Here is a 21,545-nt window from a genome sequence, read left to right on the forward strand (position 1 = left end):
TGAATCTTCACAAAGTTTGGTGAATGATTGAATCAAATAGAATGTGTTTAATTTGTGCAGTAAAAGACAGAGAGATCCCCACCTTTAGTTCAGAGTATAGATGAAGTTGGAAAAGCACCTAAAACAACCATTTCCCATTAAGCTACCCAACTTCAAATCAAAAGGTCTACTCTGCCAATCTTCTGTGCCACTAAATAAAACAAGAAAACATGTTTAAATATTTAACAGAACATCTGAATGCTAGTACTCAATAGTCTTCCATGTAATGGTTTCATACTGTTGCTTAAATCTGTGCATAAGGTTGTGGAGATATTATTGAGAGATATTATTGCCAATAAATCAAAGAATTAAAAACATCCAGATTTTCCAAAATTGAAATAAAGTTTAGGTCACCAAAAAGTGAAAAGTTATGCAAGTTTAACAGAACAGTTTGCACAATGATAAATGTGTTATCTTCCAGTTCCTACAGGTGTCCCAGTGTTTGCTGCTTTGTTTTTGCTTCTGTCCACTTCATCTCAAACCAGCTCAATGACTTTTAAGTCTGGTCTTCCATCATTTAAAGACTACCATCTAGTTCTTTTCTCCTAATGTTTTGGGTCATTACCTTGTTGTAGAATGAGCCCCGGATAAACCAATGTGTCTTCCGCTGCCTTTTTCCCACCATTTGGACAGCAGTATACAGTACTAAAAATACACCAGTGGGTGTCATAACAGTTTCTTTCAACATTGCCCTCATATGGACACAGGTTTAGGTAAGTAAGCTGGGGCATCTATAAGAACTGTTAATTTAGTTCCACAGCTACAAAGCATTAGATGAATAGGTTTGTAATCAGTGAAAGAAGTGTGTTTAATCGGAAATTGAGCTTTTAAAACTTCTTTACCTTACTTTTCTACATTTTGGTATTTTTACATTGGAATTAAACTGCACATATTAGCCCCCCCCCCCCCAAAAAAAAGTCAAAATAAAAATACATTGGTGCAATCTGAAGGGTAATGCAAGTGTAATGAATGCCTGCAGCCTTGAATAAATTGCCATCATCCCGTCAGTGGAGAGTAGGCTGTTTTATTGATTGGATATTGGCGTAATTGGCTTTGGACGCTCTTTCAGGTATTGACTTTTATTAGCTGAGTTTTTACTGGCTCTCTGTGTCAGCTTATTCTGTCTATATTTAATGATTTTACTTTGCATGCTTGGCAATAGTGGAATGCACCAACGCATAAACAAAAGATAATTATTTTATACATGGAAAAAGCAACTGGCGGGATATTTCTGGGAGGCAATGATGGACAAATTCACAGCCAACACTTAAGGGCATCTAGTGCCACTTCTAAATTGGTGTGTAATGAATTTAATTCATTATTTGTGCTGAAAACTCTCACATTAGTATGTATTCAATAAAGTGGACTTCCATTATTTCATTTTGCATTTCCTTCTAACATGGAGATAGAATTAATATTTACTGTAAGTTAATTTGTGATATTGATGAGATGCAATTTCCTCTCGCTTTTGATTCAGCACTTTATAATTTGCCAGCAAATTCCTGGCTGAAAAACCAAGCTGCAGAGGGTTTCGGCCTAATTCTCTTGGAGAATGCACTTAGTGGAAACAAGAGATTTACATTTAGGGTGGGGCATGATTGCTCTGTGATTGTTCTGTGGCTCAGCGGGCAAAGGCTTTTCCCCCATATTTGAAATTAGTCAATCAACAACACCAAAATGATGGATTCAATCACTATTGTTGAAACGTATCCCAAATGTTTTGTCAGTGCTACAATATTGAAAATAATAAAACCTAGTTCCCCTGGACAACATAAGCAGTGTGCTCAATAATGATTTTTTTAAATTCATATTGGGGGGGGGGGGAGGTATACTTTGAAGCAAGCATGAGGGCGGGTCCACTTGAGCTCTTAAGAGCCAAATTAACACGAGAATCATTTCTCAGTATTTACTTAAATTTTGCAGTAATTGTGTTTCAAGCATCTTTTATTCTCTGTAATTGACGGCTGTGACACTGTATTCTGCGTTCAATAAATATTTCATGGCTCCTGAGAGGGAGCAAACCCATTAAAAATGTATGGTAAAATGTCTAAAAAAACGCATGGACCCCCTATGGGAAAATCAAGCAAAGATATCGAGTTTTGGCAGAGCAGCATTTGTGTGTGCATGTTTCATCCTTGTTTTGACTTGTTCTGACCATCGTGCACAATCACACATCAGCACATAACTGGTGAGCGTGGCCAGTTTGCATGTGTCTGTGAGAAGGAAACGTGTGGCATGCCTCCGCTCTTGAGCTAACCATAGAATAATTTATAATGGCTTTATTCTCTTTTATTCTACTTGTAGAGGAAAGGGTCTCAACAGGACTTCTCCAGCCAATTCTATATATCCAGTATTATTCCCTTATTAATATTCAATGCTACTTTACTGCCAGAGAGCTTCTGCACACAGTGCACTACATCAAATACCGCTACATTAAAAATTGACCACATTTTTTTTTAATGTATACCATGGCTAGTTCACAGCACTTTTTTTGACACTTCTGTTCGTCTTTTTGCAGTGGTTTGGACAAAATACTATAAATACATTCTGTTAATCTGTTTTCTGTCATTTGCTGTTTCCTGAATTTTATAAATATTTTGGAACAAAAAGTAATAAAATATAAATTTTCTTTCTTTCCTTTATGGCCTGGTCCTAAATCCATCTAAACTGTTGGCTTAACCATCTCCGCTTTCTCTCCTGCTATATAAGCAACTCTGTCTTTCCTGCCTTAATGCATAAGAAGGCAGTTTGCAGTCAAACCGAATGTTTATTATTTGCAAAAGCAGAATGACAGTAAGCGCCGCCAACATTTAGAGAAATGTGCCGCTCGCAAAAGCTGCAGATGGTGTATTGCAAGTTTAGAAATTTTTCTCCTCTTACCTTCAGCCATGGTGGTGAAGAAAAGTGGATACTGAAATATTTGGCAGAATGGATGTTTAGTCTTTTTTCTGCTTGCATTGTTTTCACTTGTGCTCCAAGTTAAAATAGCAGTTAAGCAAAAAATGTGTTTAACCAACTGTGCCAGAATCTGGAAGAACACCCTCTGGGAGAGTAGCATGAAATTTTGGTTTGGCAGCAGGGCATCTGGTGTTTCACTTGGCTAAAGTTTTTTTTTTTTTTTTCACCTGACCTTTGGCTCATGCTGTGTTTCTGTCCCTCTCTTTCACTCCTGTAAATGGTCATCCAGGCCACCAGTATTCTTGCACAAATTGCGTTCACCTTGTCTTTTAGATAATGAATCCTGGAAGTTGCAATTAATATTGTATGCAAAATATGATCTACTTGACATTATGAGCTGACCTGAGAATGAATGCAATGCTGACTGAAACTGTAGAAATACATACATGCAGAACCCTTGCTGCTGATTTTGAAGGGATAATGCGTTATTATTATTCTCACTGAATTAATTGCTTTTCCATGATCATCAGTAGACAGCCGTCGTGCCATTTGGGGCTTCACTGCGACTGTTGGAATACTTAATATGTGTGCCACAAGTACTGTTGTAATGTTAAGTTAATGAAGGATTTAATCGTTTTCCTTTGGGAATATTTTCTTCTATATTTGGTTTCTGTAAGCTACCGTCGTGTTTTGAAGTCTTGTTAAAAATGTGGTGAGCGTTTCAAATTTTTCATGAGACTGTGAAATGCGCAGGAGAATATGACCTTTTTTTGTGGATAAAGAGAAAAATTAGACAGAGTTAAGGGTTTGTTGTATGTTTTTTGTGTAATTACCCAGTGAAATGTGTTTTGCAGTTAATTCAAACATAAATTTAAAAAACAAAACACTTTTGTTCTTGTAATTGATTTACTGTACACTTTTTTGCAATAAAAGGCATTGCTATAAATTTCCTTACAGCCCCATGCATGAGGTGGGTCCTTTGGCAGTTTTATAGAGACGAGTTTCTTTCCGAATGTTCTAAAATGTATTGTTTGTGCTAACACCAACATCTATTTCATCCGAAGTATTTTCCCCTCACTGCATCAAATACTGGCCTTCTGTCAGATGCTGATCGTGTCCCTCTCGGCGATATTGGACACTGATGGATCACGGCCATGTTTTAAAAAGTGATAATGTCTGCTTTAGGAAGCTGCAAAGTTGGAGGTTTTCGCAGGTTTCTTAGCCAGGAGACTGCAGTTTGTGTCCCATTTGGAATGCTGTGCTTTGCATTTTTTCCTTTATTTTCCCTCACCGATTTGTTATCATCTGACTCATATCCACTAGTTTAGATACTTAAAACTGCTGGCCTTGGTTCAGTTGGGTTCAGGAAAATATTGTAACATGTGTTAAAGTACATGGCTAGGCTGCTGCCTCTGCGACTCTGCCCCGGATAAGCGCAAGAGAATGGATGGATGGATTGTGTTAAAGTATACCCCTTCACAACATCAACCCTGCAAGTTGAACAATTACACTGGTCATTTAAATATGACACAAGCATCCCTAAGTGACGGGTTGGGAGTGAAAGATGTGAGACACCAGCAGCTTTGACGAAAACGTCAGTATTTGACAGCCTAGTAATGAGAATGAGCTGTTTAGTCACAGCAGTTCACCAACTGAGCTTAAATGCTTCTGCAAGTTATGCCATCTTACTGCTTTTCAGACAGGCATGCAGATTTCTTGTTTTCTCATTTTATTTTAAAAGACAAAACAAAAAACTGAGATATTTGCTCTGGGAAGCTGGAACTGGGGGAGTGTTTTGCCTCTGGGCTGCAAACATTAAACTCGGATGCCCATTCAGCCCAAAGAGTTGTAACTGTGCTGTGTTTAGCTAACAGAAGCAAGTCACTTCCTTCTGAGACTGAAACAGTCATTATCTGCACATCCTAATTGGCCGCCTGTTAGCAAAACTGGGGGGAAAAAATGTCTAGTGCACCAGTCATGGCAGATACTTATAATAGAGACAGCATGTTCTGATTCTTCTGGAAGGTCAGAGCTGCTGTGAAATGGTTACGAACCATATTGGGTGCAAATCATAGCAAGCCTGCATCATTATTTTTCTCCCAGCTGGATTCTATCAGAGCTTTCCAAGTTGCCCAAATAGATTCAAGCTTGTCTGCGATATTGTGGATGCTGCTGCACATTTTGCTGATAGGCCACAACTTTGCAGACACATGCAGTACTTGTTAGAAACTCAGCAACTGGCCTTAATTTTACAAGGTTAGCCCTGCTGCATAAAAGTCTTCTCCTTCTCTCTTTCTAACTCTAAAACTCTTTACTCTTTAGGTGTGCCCGGCAAGCCTCAGATCTCAGGCTTTGAGCATGCAGTGAAGGAGGGGGAAAAAGTCACCCTGACCTGCACCAGCACTGGCAGCAAACCCCCCGCCACGTTGCACTGGTACAAAGGAGACCAGCTGCTGAAAGGTGAGAGATACGGACAGTGCGTGCAATGCTTTGTGTCTCTCTTTATAATTTTGTGTTATGTGCACGAGGATGTTGTGAGGTCAAGAAAAATGTGTGTTGCACATGTTAGTTTTTGTACTCTAGCTTGTACTCCTGGTGAGGATTGTATGGGTGTGGCTGTGTGTTTGTTTAGGAAAGCTTGTGTGTCATTATGCAGCTGGAAGGATACTCTGAAGGAATGCAAGGATGTGTTTTTTACTTGTGGTGTGTTTGTGTGAGGTTTCTGTGGTCACAAGTGTTTATGGGTGACTGTCATCCTTGATTGTACGCTGTGTATGGGTATTTGCAAGCGCGTATGCGACATTGGTGCGCATATGCCTCACGTTTGAGCATTTGCAAGATCATGCTGCGTGTGTATTGCGTCCTTGCCATATTGCCTGCTGTCTCTCTGTGTGCCCTGAACCTGTGTGTGCATATGTGTGTGTGCATGTGCGAGAGCAAGCTGCTTGTGAGCCCGAGTCCAGAAACGTGCTGCGTGTGTGCCCTTCTTTCCCATCATTCGTTCACACATGTGGTGGCTTTTATTATATTTTGTGTGTGTTGTTCCATAGCTTATTTGCACAAGTGCACGTGTATGTTGAGCCGCAGCATATCTGCAACTGGGAGTGACACAACAGAGAGCAAGAGATAGCGTGGGTCGGATCTAGCTAGGGATAACGAAAGAATCCAGCAATAAAAGGCAGGGCGGAGGAGAGGATGAAGGGATGAGGTTGAACAGAGAAACTGAGGTAGGGAGAGCTTTGCATGAGGTCAGGCTGACTAGTCTTTTGTTACAGATAAACGGGAGAAATGAGAAGGGAAGAAAGAGGAAGAGGCACAGCAAAGACAGAGAGGATGTCATGAGAGGACAAATTAACTGGCTTCTTCCAAACAGATAAGCTGAAAATCAAGGAGACGATTGGCAGCTTCTGACTCACAGTGGTATTGGCCGTGCTTTCGTTTCTCCAAATTGCAACCATCTTTCCCATAACCCCCCCTGCTTCTTGTTTCTAAATCAGTCAGAGGTTTTCTGTTTTGCTTTACCGAGCAGAACAAACATGTTTGAAGTGTTGTTTCTGTCGCCCTTTCGCTCCTTCCACCATCTGCCCTCACACGAAAAAAAAAAAAAAACTCTGTAAGCTTTAAGCTCTCATTGTCCTGGAAGAACAGCGCTCTCTGTCTGTCGTCACAGCTCTCCAACAGATGCCGCAAATCCTACTTTATATACAGTACGCTGCAGTGTTTACACTGGTGAATCGTCTTTAGGAGACTTTTTTCCAGTAATTACATTAATATAATAAGATAAAGATTTATTGATGTAAAAATGGACGCTCAGGCTTTGTAATGCAAAAATGCCCATCATTTGCCCTGATGCTTTGGCACTGTGTTAGTGTTTGCTATAATTATGGATTGAAAGGACTCAAAAGAATGGACTAAAGCTACAAAGTGAAGGAGTAATGGGAGAGCTGCCCGCCTGAGGACAGATTATCTGGTCCTTTTGTTACAGCTGAACTAAAAGCAGGAGACAGAAAGGAAGGAGATTGTTGCTTTTTAGAAACTGGATTTCTGTTTAAAGGCTCACTTCACCCAAAATACAAATAGATGCTTTTTTCCTGTATGTACCTGTAATGCCACTTCAAAGCATTCACAGCCCAAATACTGCCGTTCTGTTTGATGCCACTGCCATCACAGAGATACACACAATATTGTCCTTGTCACTAGTGCCATTGTATACAGAGAGATAGCACTCCTTTTTTGCAAAGTGGCAACATTTCCATTTAGAGGCTGGAGTGGTGGTCACAAGTTTGCCGGCCAGGCTTGGGACTTTATTTTTAACTTTAATGTCAATTGCTTATTGGATTGTCTTCCTCTTGCATTTTAATTTTGCTTTTACTTCATAATTATCATTAGTAATAAATCTTTGCCTTTTTTTTTTCTTAAATAAAAGGTTGCGGTAAGGTTTAAATATGTCCCTTTCTCAACATAAGTCCTGCATATCATCTAATGATGCTTATCCATTGCTTTTAAATGCAACGGCAATGAGAACAGGCTAGCTACACCAATAATTTTGGTCTTATTTGCCCAGTTTTTGAGATAAACACTGTAAGTGAATGTTATTTTGTTTGTAGCGCTCTATTGCGTATATTAGAGCAGGGTGATATGACCAAAAATATTTATCACGATATACATTTGAAAATTTGCGATAACGATATAACTGACGATATAATTGACACTAGACAAAATACTTTACAACTCCACAACTTTATTAGTGCAAAAACCCCATCAGTGTATTTTCACTTAAACAAGCAGCTGTTTTTTATGTGCATTAAAGTTATATAAAAATATAACAGTGCAAATTCCTCGCTGACAGTTTAACCAAAAGGCATTTCCAGTGGAAACTGGCCGACATATCCTCAGCATAACCATGTATAATATCCACAAAACTTAAAAAGAGGTTATACACACACAACATGGTAATATTATGTTGAAGCACAGTATGTATCACTCCGCGAGGCTCCTGCCTACGATAGCCGTAATGCTCCGACAATCCATCAAGCGGTGCGGGTTCGTAGCTTAGCAAAGTCGTACTAAAACATTTGACAGATTTTCAAGCGTCGTGTACATGAAATCGTTTTGAGGTCAGTAAACACAACCAGAACTCATACATAAGGCACACGGGATTATAAGGGGCACTGTCGATTTTCAGAAAAATCAAAGGATTGATTTTAAGTGTGTCGTATTTTCCAAACAACACAGTAATAACGACGGCCCGCTAGCATGCTCTACCAAAAATAGTACTTTGTTGTGTATCTGATGGACGAAAGCTAAACCAGTTCCACACCACTGAAGTTGCAGCATTTTTACAAACCAATTCTGGTTCATCCGTTTCATTCAACGATCCACTTTTGCTCTTCTCATTCTGCGTCACCGCCATGTGCGTATGTAAACAAAGGCACTTCGCATGCGCGTTTTACCCATATTCTATCGCGATTTCATTTTCCTATCGTTGCCCGGAATTACACCGGTATTACCGTGAACGGTATGATATAGCCCAGCCCTAGCGTATATGTTTCATTTAGAAATTCAACAGCAGCATGTCTTTCCACAGACATGGTGGCGATTTCATATGCTAAAGAAACAGTCGTATCCCCGGGAGTTATGTATTTGCATTGCACATAGCCACACTGCATGATTTACATACATAGTGTTTAATGTCATTCCACAGAGTAGGGAGGCTTTTACACAGCAAGACGGAAATTAAAGGTGTGGAAGTTCTGAGACTTGATAGAAAGAAAGTTTGTATTCTGTGATTTGCTCATTTCACTGTCATCAGAACCTTTCCCAATTCTTGTGTGTGTGTGTCTTAGCTATATGCACATCTTAAATGGCCACTCTAGCAGACTTCTAGTGGAAAAACAGAATGTTACGTGACTCAAAACTGATGCATTCACAATTTGTTCCATTTATGGGCTAAATTCTGAAATACTTCATCCTATAGTTCCCATAATGCAATATAAAGGTGTTGTTCAGACTTTCTTATTCCTGCTAAAGCCACATGGTTGTGGTTAAATAGTCAAATTTTCTTAGGAAGGTTCTCAGCTGAGTGACCCAGAAGTGTCAGACAGAATAACATGTTCCATAACATTCTCCTGATGTTATGGTAAGGTGTTTTTGAGCCTCTGTTATCTCCTGTAGCACTGGATACTGGGCCATCCTTTATAAAAGGTGAGCAGATAATGCTGTCCTAGAATTCAAAGTGACACACTATCAGACGGCGCAGGAACAGAAACAATCAACATAATTGACAAGCTAGAGATCATCATATAATTTACTGCTGTCTCCCTCGTGCCGTAATTTGCTGTTTTGCCAGCTTTTAGGATAATCGATAATTAATTTTACTTCAGAGATGCCAGAAGCCTTAAAAAGGCAATTTTCAATGTAGATAATGTCTTCAGCAGGAGAACAAAATAGGAGTGGACAGCGGGTGAGCAGCATTTCCTAACACAACCATTTAATTTCACCGTTGTTGCTGATATTTTGTAAACCAACATAGTAAAAAAGCATGAGGTGTAATTACAGTTCATTTTCAGGATGTTGTAGTTTTAACATAACAGATTCATGTCAGCAAGCAGCCAGGATGTAAATTTATCTTTGTCAAACTCCTTATCTCTCAACCTTCATCACGTTTCCCACTAAGGTCAAGGAAAACTCATGAGTAAAAACACATAGGCGGTAAATTTTTTGACTTTTTGACTCCAGTCCTTTTCTTTTGAACTTTGCCCTCTTCATTTAGCAGCTTCATTTCCTCCCACTGAAATAGCCCAGATGACATCATTCACCTTGTCATAATTAGGATATTAAACACCATGTACAAAATTACCGGGTCCGTGCCCCTGCCTTGTACAGATATCGCAAAAATTAATGAATTTGTAAAACATTAAGTGTTCCTCGAGGTTTTGCTGAATCACTGATCTGGCTTGGTGAAAGGGTTGCATGTAAAGTATACAGACATAGTTTATTTTGTAGAATTTGGATGAACCCAGCTTTTGAAATGGAGTGAGCACAGAGAGTAATAGAGACACACCAAGAGAGATTTGAAGGAGATCAACTCCATATGAATGATGTTGTGTTTGAGGCCTCGCTCAGCCATCCTGACACTGCGCAACACCAATCAGTCATTGCTGGAATGACACACACTCTGTCACAAACACAAAGACAAACCCACACACACACACAGAAACACAAACCCATTCGGTTCAATACACAAACATTAGTAATGGACAGATAATAATCATACACACACAAAGTGCTCATCTCCGGCTATATCACAGAAGAGCACCACGGGTCAGTGTGCTATTATTACAGGTTCTCATTCATGCAGCTGCGGTGTTTGTTTGTGTGCGAGTCCAAGCGTGTGGATGTTGGAAAGATGAGCCAATAGACTGTTTCTCACCAATGTCTGTGACAGCTTCACTGACAGTAAAAGGAAAGATGGAGAGAGATGAAGAGAAGGGAATGAGGGCAGCACAGTAAAGTGTGTGTGAGAAAGACGAGAAAGACTCTTTGTATCAAGTAAGTGACAGCGAGGGGCTGCTGAGAAAACAGTGAACAGAGAGAGAGGTGAATGAATGAACGGGAGCACGTGCGTGTGCGTGCATAAAAATAGACAGAGTGACTGCAAGTATTCTGAGAGAGTGATGGAAGCTGCAAAAGCCGATGTTGAGAGAGACAGAAGGAAGAAGAGAGAGCTGAAGGGGAATTAAGAAAACTGCAGAAGAAGTGAGGCAGCTTTATGTCTGAGTGGGAGTAGATTGGGGGGGGGCAAGGATGAAGCAAAGGGGGACCAGTTTTAAAGAAGAGGGGACTAGGGAGCGCAACAGGAGAGGGAAGTAGAAAAGAAGGGAAGGCTGACGAAATGGAGAGAGAAATCCAGAAAGAGGATTTAGCAGTGAGTCGAGAGAGCAAGAGAGAATGCGGGTAAGGGAGTGGTAATTGAGAAGAATGAAAGTCTAAGAGCTTTGAAGACTGTATTAGTTGTACTGTGTGAAAGGGCTATGGATCATTTAGTGACATCGATGTATTGGATTGGGGATAATGGGGATTTATGGCGGCACTTAATGCCATACCGGTTGAATTCCAACCTAAATTGTCATAATGCAGAACGTAGGGCGGATGGTGAAGGGTACATGGGCGTGTGTCTGTGTGTAGCAACATAATGGACGAGAAAGGAAAGGTAGAGAAACAGTGATGGAAAAAGTTTTTCAGTTTCTTAAAGTGTAAAAATCACAGCACTTGGAGAAAAGTGGACTGTAGGTAATGATTAATAATGATCATTAATGAGCAGAGTTTGCCTGGTCATGAAACTACTTTTAAGCCTCAGAAAACTATGCATCAAAATGGCTCTAATTCCCAAACAGTTCATGTGAAACTTGTTGAATTAAACCTGTGAATTAAAGTTGATGGTCTGAACTTCAACTACTTTGTTTGATTTAAAATCAACTGCGATAATGTAGAGAAGCAAAATCACAAAAATCGTGTCACTGTCCAAAACTAAATACATGTTTAAGTCTGAGAGGTCTTAGAAAAGAGCCCGAACTGCAAATATACAGGGAGTGCAGAATTATTAGGCAAGTTGTATTTTTGAGGAATAATTTTATTATTGAACAACAACCATGTTCTCAATGAACCCAAAAAACTCATTAATATCAAAGCTGAATGTTTTTGGAAGTAGTTTTTAGTTTGTTTCTAGTTTTAGCTATTTTAGGGGGATATCTGTGTGTGCAGGTGACTATTACTGTGCATAATTATTAGGCAACTTAACAAAAAACAAATATATACCCATTTCAATTATTTATTTTTACCGGTGAAACCAATATAACATCTCCACATTCACAAATATACATTTCTGACATTCAAAAACAAAACAAAAACAAATCAGCGACCAATATAGCCACCTTTCTTTGCAAGGACACTCAAAAGCCTGCCATCCATGGATTCTGTCAGTGTTTTGATCTGTTCACCATCAACATTGCGTGCAGCAGCAACCACAGCCTCCCAGACACTGTTCAGAGAGGTGTACTGTTTTCCCTCCTTGTAAATCTCACATTTGATGATGGACCACAGGTTCTCAATGGGGTTCAGATCAGGTGAACAAGGAGGCCATGTCATTAGTTTTTCTTCTTTTATACCCTTTCTTGCCAGCCACGCTGTGGAGTACTTGGACGCGTGTGATGGAGCATTGTCCTGCATGAAAATCATGTTTTTCTTGAAGGATGCAGATGAGATATTTCTTGGCCCAGTCTTGACGTTTCAGCTTGTGTGTCTTGTTCAGTGGTGGTCGTCTTTCAGCCTTTCTTACCTTGGCCATGTCTCTGAGTATTGCACACCTTGTGCTTTTGGGCACTCCAGTGATGTTGCAGCTCTGAAATATGGCCAAACTGGTGGCAAGTGGCATCTTGGCAGCTGCACGCTTGACTTTTCTCAGTTCATGGGCAGTTATTTTGCGCCTTGGTTTTTCCACACGCTTCTTGCGACCCTGTTGACTATTTTGAATGAAACGCTTGATTGTTCGATGATCACGCTTCAGAAGCTTTGCAATTTTGAGACTGCTGCATCCCTCTGCAAGATATCTCACTATTTTTGACTTTTCTGAGCCTGTCAAGTCCTTCTTTTGACCCATTTTGCCAAAGGAAAGGAAGTTGCCTAATAATTATGCACACCTGATATAGGGTGTTGATGTCATTAGACCACACCCCTTCTCATTACAGAGATGCACATGACCTAATATGCTTAATTGGTAGTAGGCTTTCGAGCCTATACAGCTTGGAGTAAGACAACATGCATGAAGAGGATGATGTGGACAAAATACTCATTTACCTAATAATTCTGCACTCCCTGTAAATTACTGCAGATGGGAAAAAATAGTGTCCTTTTCAATGTAGTGGTTCTGAGTAAAAACTTAATTGAAGTGAAGTTAAACTAGTAAGTGGAAGAAAATGGAAATACTATATCTTAAACCTGAGTATAGCACTTTGTCATCTGAACCACTGAATATGGACACACATGGACACAGCAAGACAGATGCATCCCATCAGCTTCACTCAGTAATTCAGTAACAAGACTAATTAACTTTCTTTCCAAATTAGATGACCTCATATGAACACTTAAATCAGACTTCAGTGCTTTCTCTGGACCTAATCCACTTAAAGATTAAATCTGATGACTGTTTCGATTATTTTAAAACCTTCTACTCTTTCACAGGAAGGCTTTTTGCTGAGCATTTGTTTCTTCCTATTCATAGTCATGTATTTTCACACCTTTGAGAAACTGGAGTCTTATAATCAGCTCAACTGGTCGTGGTGGGGGGTAAAGTACCAGCTGGCATAATAGTGAATTTTAAAGAGAACTTATTCACTAATTTCATTTAGCTCCCCACACTGAACTGAGCTGTTTTTCTTCTTTTTTTAGTAATGGATTAATTTTGCTCGCACCTTTGTCTAAAAAGAGTCACTAAATACTCGTAGCATATTGAAAATAAAATATCATCCTTATGATTCAAGATACGCATTAAGATATTGTAAAGTCATATTGTAAAAAATTAGGTTTAAAAGTGAAAGCACTGGCAAAATGATGATCGTTTTTCCTCCGTTAATGTTTTCAAATGTTAAATTATCAGTTTATTTATTATCAGTGGAATTTTTTTTCAAACAAAAAAAGTCACAGTTTGATTTGATAATATCACATTTTCCCAGCGCAATAATTAAAGGACACCACACAGTCGAGTCTGTCTTTAGCACAAACAAAACAATTTAATCTCACTGGCAGCTTAATTTCTTTGATTACGAAAGCAGCGATTTTGGGACATTTGGTCCATGAACTAATGGATTCATTTAATAATTTTTTCCGCTCTAATCTGGACCTTCTGGTCACAAACACGCTTCTTTAGCCATGAAGTCCCAAACACGCTGGTCACAGTAATTGCTGCATCCAGTTGTTTGATTTTCATAATATGATTATTTTATAGCAGATTGGACGCTTGAGGGTTGATGCATCAGCAGCTCCACCACCTCATCTGCATGGCATCACCACCTTGGGGGAAGTTAGTTTCAAGGATGTGCCGATTGGCCACCTTTTTTTTAATCGAGGAATACGAGTTCTATAGAAAAGTGTCGGTATCCCATGAAATTTTTAGCAGGTGCTGGAGTATCGTTGAGCTTAAATATTAATGAAGCAGAATGCTGCACACACTTTTCCTAACACTGAATATTAAGATTTAGTTTAAAGATTTAGCAGTCATTAAAGGCATTACTTTGATCGTATGAGATGTTTTTGTAATTATTTTGTGTTTTTGTGAAGTATTTTGTGACATTAACTTTTAAACTGTTGTTAATTATAATGAATCATGTAATATATAACGGGCATAAATGCTAGCAGCAGGGTGACTCACAGGATGCCATTCTCATGGAAGGGAATGTGGAGAACAGGCTGAGGTAGGTCAAATTACTCAAGAACTGAACTCTAAATCAGTGGCAACAGTTCTAATGATGTAATTAATCCAAATTTGAAGTTGTTTTGTCTTAATGTTCATCAGTATTGGTCAGGAGAGAGATGCAAAAGTGAGCGTAAAGCACTGTCAAGTTCATGGTTTGGAGCTGCTTTTCAGCCAGTCGTGTTTGGGATCGTGCCAAAACTGATTGAATTATGAAGCCAGAAAAGATTTTGATCCACCATGCAATGCCATCTGGAAAGCACCTAATTGGCAAGAGCTTCATCATTTACTTCATTATTATGAAGGCTACTTAAAGAAATTGCAAGAAAGCTTGCTTAATAGAGTTCAGGCAGTGTTAAAGAATGATGGTGGTTATACCAAATATTTACTTTCAGGCTTGTTGAGATTATACGTACTCTATTTTTGCCTTATATAATGTATTTCCACTTAAGTTTGCACATGTTTTAATGAATTGCTGCTCTTATTTATCACTTTCCTGGCAAAATATAAAGAAATTAGAGCTAGCTCTTACTGTATACCAGACACTTGTGCTGCCTTTCTGTCTGAACCAAGCTGTTTTAGCTCTCTTTGCCACTTTCATTAAGCCAAATGTCTGCTCATTGGTCGCCCATCATTAACAGCAGATTTGCTGTGCTTGGTGTGACCATATTAAGGACATCTCCTCTCATTGATGTTATACAAACCCAAAGATTGAGAACACTGTCTGAAACCACCATAACAGTGAGGGGAAAAGAAGAACGAACTCTGAAGAAAGTTGATGTTGGTTGATGGAGCCAAAAGAAATAGCAAACCTGGATTCGCTTTCATAGTGTTACGAAATCAGTTTCACCCCGGTTCTTTTATTCCGGGACGGCACCGGAACTCAGTAGTCCTTTTTCACAAAACCTTTATTCATCTTCATTCATCTTCATTTAAGCATGCATCTTCTAGAAGGGGAGATGTGCAAGGCCGGTGTCCCTCTGCAAATCTTCCACTCCTTTGTTTGTTACAGTCAGCTTTATAGACGCGACCCCGTCATAAAACCCCCACGGTGTGCTCCAAACTCTGTGTCTCTGTGTGTATGCACGAGCACGTGAGTGCCTGTGTGTGCGCGTACCCGTATGTCTATGTGAGTGCACGTGAGTGAGTGTGCATGTGGGTGTGGGTGCGTCATAACAGTCAAAGCACTGTGTGTGTGTCTCTGTGTACGTGACTTCCTGCCGGTCATAAATGTAATCTCCTCACCCAAGCTACACCAAATTCCTCTACACAACATAGAAAACAGAGTTAACATATTACAAACACTGAGACTCCCACTCTGCATCCACTGGGCCATTGGCCTCTTGTTGTCTTACATTTACAGATAAGGTGGAGAGTCTCCTACAAACCTACTTCTAAGTTTATAACAATTATGAGTTTTATTAAAGGTACAAGCATCAGCATCAGCAACCCCCAACTGTAGCTTCCTGTCGCCTTCTATGGCAGGCAGACCCCCAGTGTCCATAAATTCCTTTCTCTCTAAACAATTACACACACTCTCAGGCCTACAACTAACAGTTTGTGACAACAGCTGTGTGCAGATCAACAATGGATCATATATCGAGTGCGGGAGAGAGTATGAGCATGCAGCGTTTAAAGCGTGGAAGTACTGACCTTACTTTGAGTTTGATTCCATAAAAAGTGACAAAAACATTAGTGTCCGTTGTGCGTGGGAAGAAAACTTCTTTTTACACCGAAAAAAAAAACCCTAAACATGCTCCGAGTGCGCAACGACGTAATGGGAAATTCACAGAGAAACTTGCGGATTCTTCAACTGACCGCTGCGTAGGAATGGGTACCGGTTTCTGGTGCCAAGGCGAAGCGGTCAAAGTCTGGCTGTACTTCACAGGAAAAGATGCAAACTCAGCAGCCTGCAACAAGTGCTTTAAGCTGATACTGTGATGCTGTGCAAAGGAGGTAACACGAGGTAACACCTCGAATCTGATGAAACACCTGGCGACATATAGCATTTTGTTAAAAGCCGAGAAATGCGCAGATACTCCCTTCACCCTGGCCAAAAAAGGCTAAAATGACCAAAGGAAAAGTGGAAAAGAGGTAAACATGAGAGGTTTTTGGACAAAGTTTGTGTTTGTCCATTGTTTAAGCACTGCTTCCAGCCAAGAGTGATACTATATATGCCCTATAGCTGCAAAGAAGACTAACATTGTTATCTTTTTACAAAAAAACAGCTAAACATGAGAGGTTTCAGGACAAAGTTTGTGTTTTCCATTGTTTAAGTACCGGTTCGAGCACTGTTTAAGCACCGGCACTGTTTCAAAAGTACCGGTTTGGCACCGGTATCGGATAAAACCTAAACGATACCCATCCCTACCGCTGCGGCACACCTGCACCAGAGCACATCTCCGCCTACCCCACTCCTGCTTTACAGGTGAAAATAGAGCAACAGGACCGCTAGTCTTTGATTTTATTTATTTTCTGCTGTGTTTTACTTGCATCTATTTGAAAGACTGAGTGTAAACACAAAAAATATTTTATTTTATGTGCTGGAATGTGCAGAAAATAGGTTTAAATGTTAAACTAATTTCTTCAAGTCAGAGAATGGTGCATATAATTAAATTTTTGCTTGATGCATAAAGTTAAAAGATTAAAACTGATAAAACAAGTTTAAAAAAAAGAGACTTTTCCATTTGATTACATTTTGTATGATGGATTATGCAGAAAAAGTAGAATTGGGCTGATAGAGCTATCGCTTTAGTATCTATTCTGGTTGTAAATCGTGTGTTTAAAAAGTAACCAAGTAACTAAGTAATTAATTACTTTTGAAAATAAGTAATCAGTAAAGTAACCGGATTACTTTTTTGGGGAAGTAATCAGTAATTAGTTACTGATTACTTTTTTCAGGTAACTTGACCAACACTGGTACTCACAATAGCCATAATGCTCAGGTAAACTATAGCAACAGATTACTCTCCCATGTTGACCAGTTGCTCTCCAAGATAGATGGACTGGTTCTTATACAGTGCTTTTCTACTCTACTTTCTACAACTTGCGTCATTCATCCATTCACACCCATTCATACAACTACTTTTTTTTTCTATGCTTAAGTGCTTTCTATCTAACATTCACACTCCAGTGAATACATTGGAGTGCAACTTGGAGTTGGGTACGTTTCCTGATGATATTTGGCTACAGCCTGAGTTACAGGCACCCCACCCCAGATAAGCTTTGAATGCTTCCCAGATTGTGGGAGAGACTTCCCTGCTAGAATCCACCCCAATCACAGAGTCATGTAGGCCATTGTTAATAGAAAAAGTACTCATTATAGCAGCTTTCAGTACATATTATATCCATTATCTTGTTCAGGTTTTGAGTTTGTCTGAAGATTTCTGTCTCATCTTCAGTTCGGTGATGATGAATAGAGTTTCATGCCCACAGCAGTCAGAAGTAAAATATTTAAAAAATTTAACAATGACCTATGTTTCCAGAAATAACATCCTAGTTATTCCAGTATGAACCACTTTAATTGGAGAAACAGTAACGAGGACCTTGTTTCTGCGGAGAATTTTTTGTTCTTTTTAGATTCGCTCTCTAATGCTGTGTGCACCAGATTCTATTAAAGTTCACATTATATGGATGGAGACAGGAGTCCTCAAGATGAATATCACAGACCAAGGGGACAAAACAAATTGATCTGCATGGATATGCTTATGTGTTACAGTTAAAAAGACTTCAGAGTGTCTCTGTATGTTGCTACAATCACTCTGAAATAAAACAACCAAGACTTGAATTCAAAGGGATGAACAAAGTGTTTTAACTATTAAATAATTATAGCCATTTTCAGGTTTTTGGTAAACTGACCCTTTAGAATATGCTAGCTGATGCATAATCCAATGTAGCAAAATATTTTGCTATTTTCCAGTCTGATTTGGTTATTGCTCTGCTTGCAGCAGCTGACATGCAAATCTGCACTGATTATCTAATAATGAACTGAGGAAATGTGAATTATGGGCAAATGTGCATCACAGCTGTCTAGGGAAAAAGCACTTAAACTGACTGCATCTTGTTTTTTCCTTAATGAATATGTTGAATCGGTACCATGACCCCTTGGGCACAAAAACCGTATTAAAACTCAATTGCACAAATTCAAAAATACTGTACACAAGAGTCAAGGAGTAAACAAATAGGGCTTCACCATTCCCAAGTCTGGTTTTGGAGATCTGTGGTCTTTAATAAAGGCAATATACTGCCTGTATTTGTGTGTGGATTGAGAGAGAGAGAAGATAGTGAGAGAGACAGAAAGTGACTCCTTAGAGTGGCATACGATTATTGAAATGCACCTGGAAAGTAAACTAATTTTCTCTGTGGGTCAGAGGACTGGTCATGGTAATAAAAAGAGAGATGTCATTAGATTCAGTGGTATTTGAAGAGTTCTCTGGGGGAGGAAGGAGAAGAGAGGGAGGTGTCTATAATATCTGAGGTTTTGAGAGAAAGTGTGAGACAGTGGGGGAAAAAAACAAAACAAAAAAAAAACAGGTGTGTGTTTTTCAATCCTCTTTCCTGCCACTATCTGTCTCCGCTGTGTATATGTTATTCATGAGCTTGACCTACATGTGCCCATGCTTGTGCGTGCATGTGTGAGTGTGTGCGTCAACCCATGCAGGAGTAAATGATAAGGTTCTGGTCCACTTTCCCAGATTCACCAACCACTTTCACGGTCTGACCACCCAGTTTGATATCTCTTCTTACAATAGAATGCGATTTCTGGCTGACAACAACTCAACTGTGTTTATGCTTTCATACTATGACTGCAGCGATGCTGCTGTTGCTCGCTCAGGCGCAGGCACGTCTGCCCAGTTCTTCTTCAGCACAGTTTTTCGTGGCAGCTTCCATGAATTTAAAGGAAAGAAGTATAACAGCTTTTGAAATGTTTCTACAGTATATGCAAATCGGAGCATATTGTTACTTAAAAGTTTTTCTATAATATTTGACCTGTTTCATCATTTTAAATTGAGAAATAGAGCTTCAACAGATTGTGTGGAAGATGTTGCAGATGCTCTTTATTTGCCAGGATAAATTCTTTGCTTCAGTACAGTTGCTTGTCTGTCTACAGTGATGGATCAAATCATATGCAATGCAATCCGTCTCCTAAGCAACAGCGAGCAAGCGAGTCCAAAGAAAGCTGGACTTAGCAGCATTAGATCTTTAGCCTCTCTTGTCCCTTTGGTGTCCTTCAGCATGAAACATCACAGACTGGCCTGGTTAGTAAACATGAGAGTGCTGTGTGCAGTTTACTGATGTTACATTGCAGTGGCTGTGGGTGCTGAAGAGAGCTGAAATTTGGAGCTGCCATTGTGCAAGTTTTACCCTTACAGAAAACACATGTGAAGATAGATACAAAGCTTTGAGATGTGTTTTGATTACATGAGAATTTAAAGGAAGTGTTGCCAGAAGAAACAGTTTCCATGTGTTCAACTGTCAATGGATGAGAATTCAACCACAACCACAGTAGTTGATTGCAAACTGGAACAAATGTGGTGCTGCAGTTAACAATTATAAGACTATTTTCAAACAGTGGAAAGAAGATGTCTTCGATTGACATCCTATTATTGACAAAGAAGAACATGTGCAATGATTTGGCTTGATTAATCACTTAAAATATGGATCAATTATAAGTGTTGTTGAGTAATTTTCTGTCGACTCACTAATGCCTGCTCTGGTTAAGGTACCATAAGCTAATTATTTTGAACACAAAGATTCTCTGTGATGTGAAGTCTTATTGGACAGAATGATTTATGCATTGCTGAATGAGTCAGCAGGGAAAAGAAATGATGATGACGAGAGAAAACAATGATATTTTCTCACATTGCTAAAATATGGTTTGAAATGGATTGTCAGACATACAGTGTATGCGGAACAAAATGATACATCGCAGAACAAAACACCCGAGGGCACAAGGTAACTGCAAAAGCATTTTTCATTTAATGGGAACAAATGGGGGTCATTGTCGTTCTGCACATGAAACCGCCACATCCTAATTACAGTGCAAAGTCCTTTTCTGTGTCATAGCTTGTGAGTTGTGTGAATTTTTTGTTCAAGACTACTGTACCAGTGCCAGGTTGAGATGCAGGCGCTCTCCTCCTAACCGTATTCTTCTTGTTCTCTTCACCTCAGGCGGTCCACAGGTGGTGGAGACTGTTGATGGCAACCCCACGTACAACGTGAGCAGCGAGCTCACCCTGGAGGTGAGCGCCAGCGATGACAACACGCTCATCACCTGCGCCGTCAACCACCCCTCTCTTTCTCCGGGGGACAAGAGGAGCGAGCAGGCTCTGCGGGTGTTGTGTAAGTCAACTGGGAAATTGGGGGGAAGGAAGGCAGGTACAGAAGCTACTCGGGGATGGGTGAGAAGCAGTGGAAAACCTCAGACTGCTCTGTTTCTTTATTTCTATCCTGACCTTTTCTTTTATTGGGCAGTATAAGCCCATTTTCCCCTTTTTCGGTTTGATCTTTGCTCCAATAATTCCACATTAGCTGCCTGTAATCATGACCACACAGGAAATTCACCTTCCTCTGCTGGTGCACTTAGCCAGAGTTGAGTCACAGTGAATAAGGAGAGAGGGTTATCATCTAAAATGAAACTATAATTGGAGTTATGGAGTCTGTGTCACTGCTGCCACCCTGTGGGAAATATGACAGTACTGCATCGCCGGTGGAAAGTGATGTTGTGTAAGGGGTTATGTCATAGTGGGAGGCAGAGAGATGGTGACGCCTACAGGATGCAGATGGGAGGAGATGGAGATGGGGATGAATGGGATTGTGCATATTCGCACGGTTACAAGTCTTCTGTTATATAACTTTAATTTGTGTCTCTGTGTATATTTGTGGGTGTGTCTGTCGTACACTTACAGATTCCCCGAACGTGATGATACACCCTGAGAGCACTCTGCCTAGAGAGGGGGAGAAGTTTTCTCTTCGGTGTGTCGGCAACGGCAACCCCGAGTAAGACAAACAGATTCCTCAGTGCTTAAACACATACAGTGCTCTCTGATTTAGCCGGAGTCTAGACACCACTTGCACCCAGTCACACGTACCCCGTTCGAGGCACAATTATTAGTCAGAACAACAATATTTTAAAAAGTGA

The 21,545-nt window shown here is 39.9% G+C and overlaps 1 protein-coding gene across 7 annotated transcripts in view; it reads left to right on the top strand.

Moving 5' to 3' along the window:
• cadm3 (cell adhesion molecule 3) overlaps positions 1-21,545 on the top strand; it is a 104,987-nt gene that overhangs the window by 62,617 nt on the left and 20,825 nt on the right. For all 7 annotated transcript variants that reach the window (XM_080292527.1, XM_080292530.1, XM_026150967.2 and 4 more), the window contains exons 5-7: positions 5,260-5,397; positions 20,576-20,746; positions 21,313-21,403. In XM_080292527.1, coding sequence (XP_080148653.1) covers positions 5,260-5,397; positions 20,576-20,746; positions 21,313-21,403 — 400 coding nt within the window. The remainder of the gene's footprint in view (positions 1-5,259; positions 5,398-20,575; positions 20,747-21,312; positions 21,404-21,545) is intronic.

The sequence above is a fragment of the Astatotilapia calliptera genome, chromosome 18 (genome assembly GCF_964374335.1).
Source record: "Astatotilapia calliptera chromosome 18, fAstCal68.1, whole genome shotgun sequence".
NCBI lineage: Eukaryota > Metazoa > Chordata > Actinopteri > Cichliformes > Cichlidae > Astatotilapia > Astatotilapia calliptera.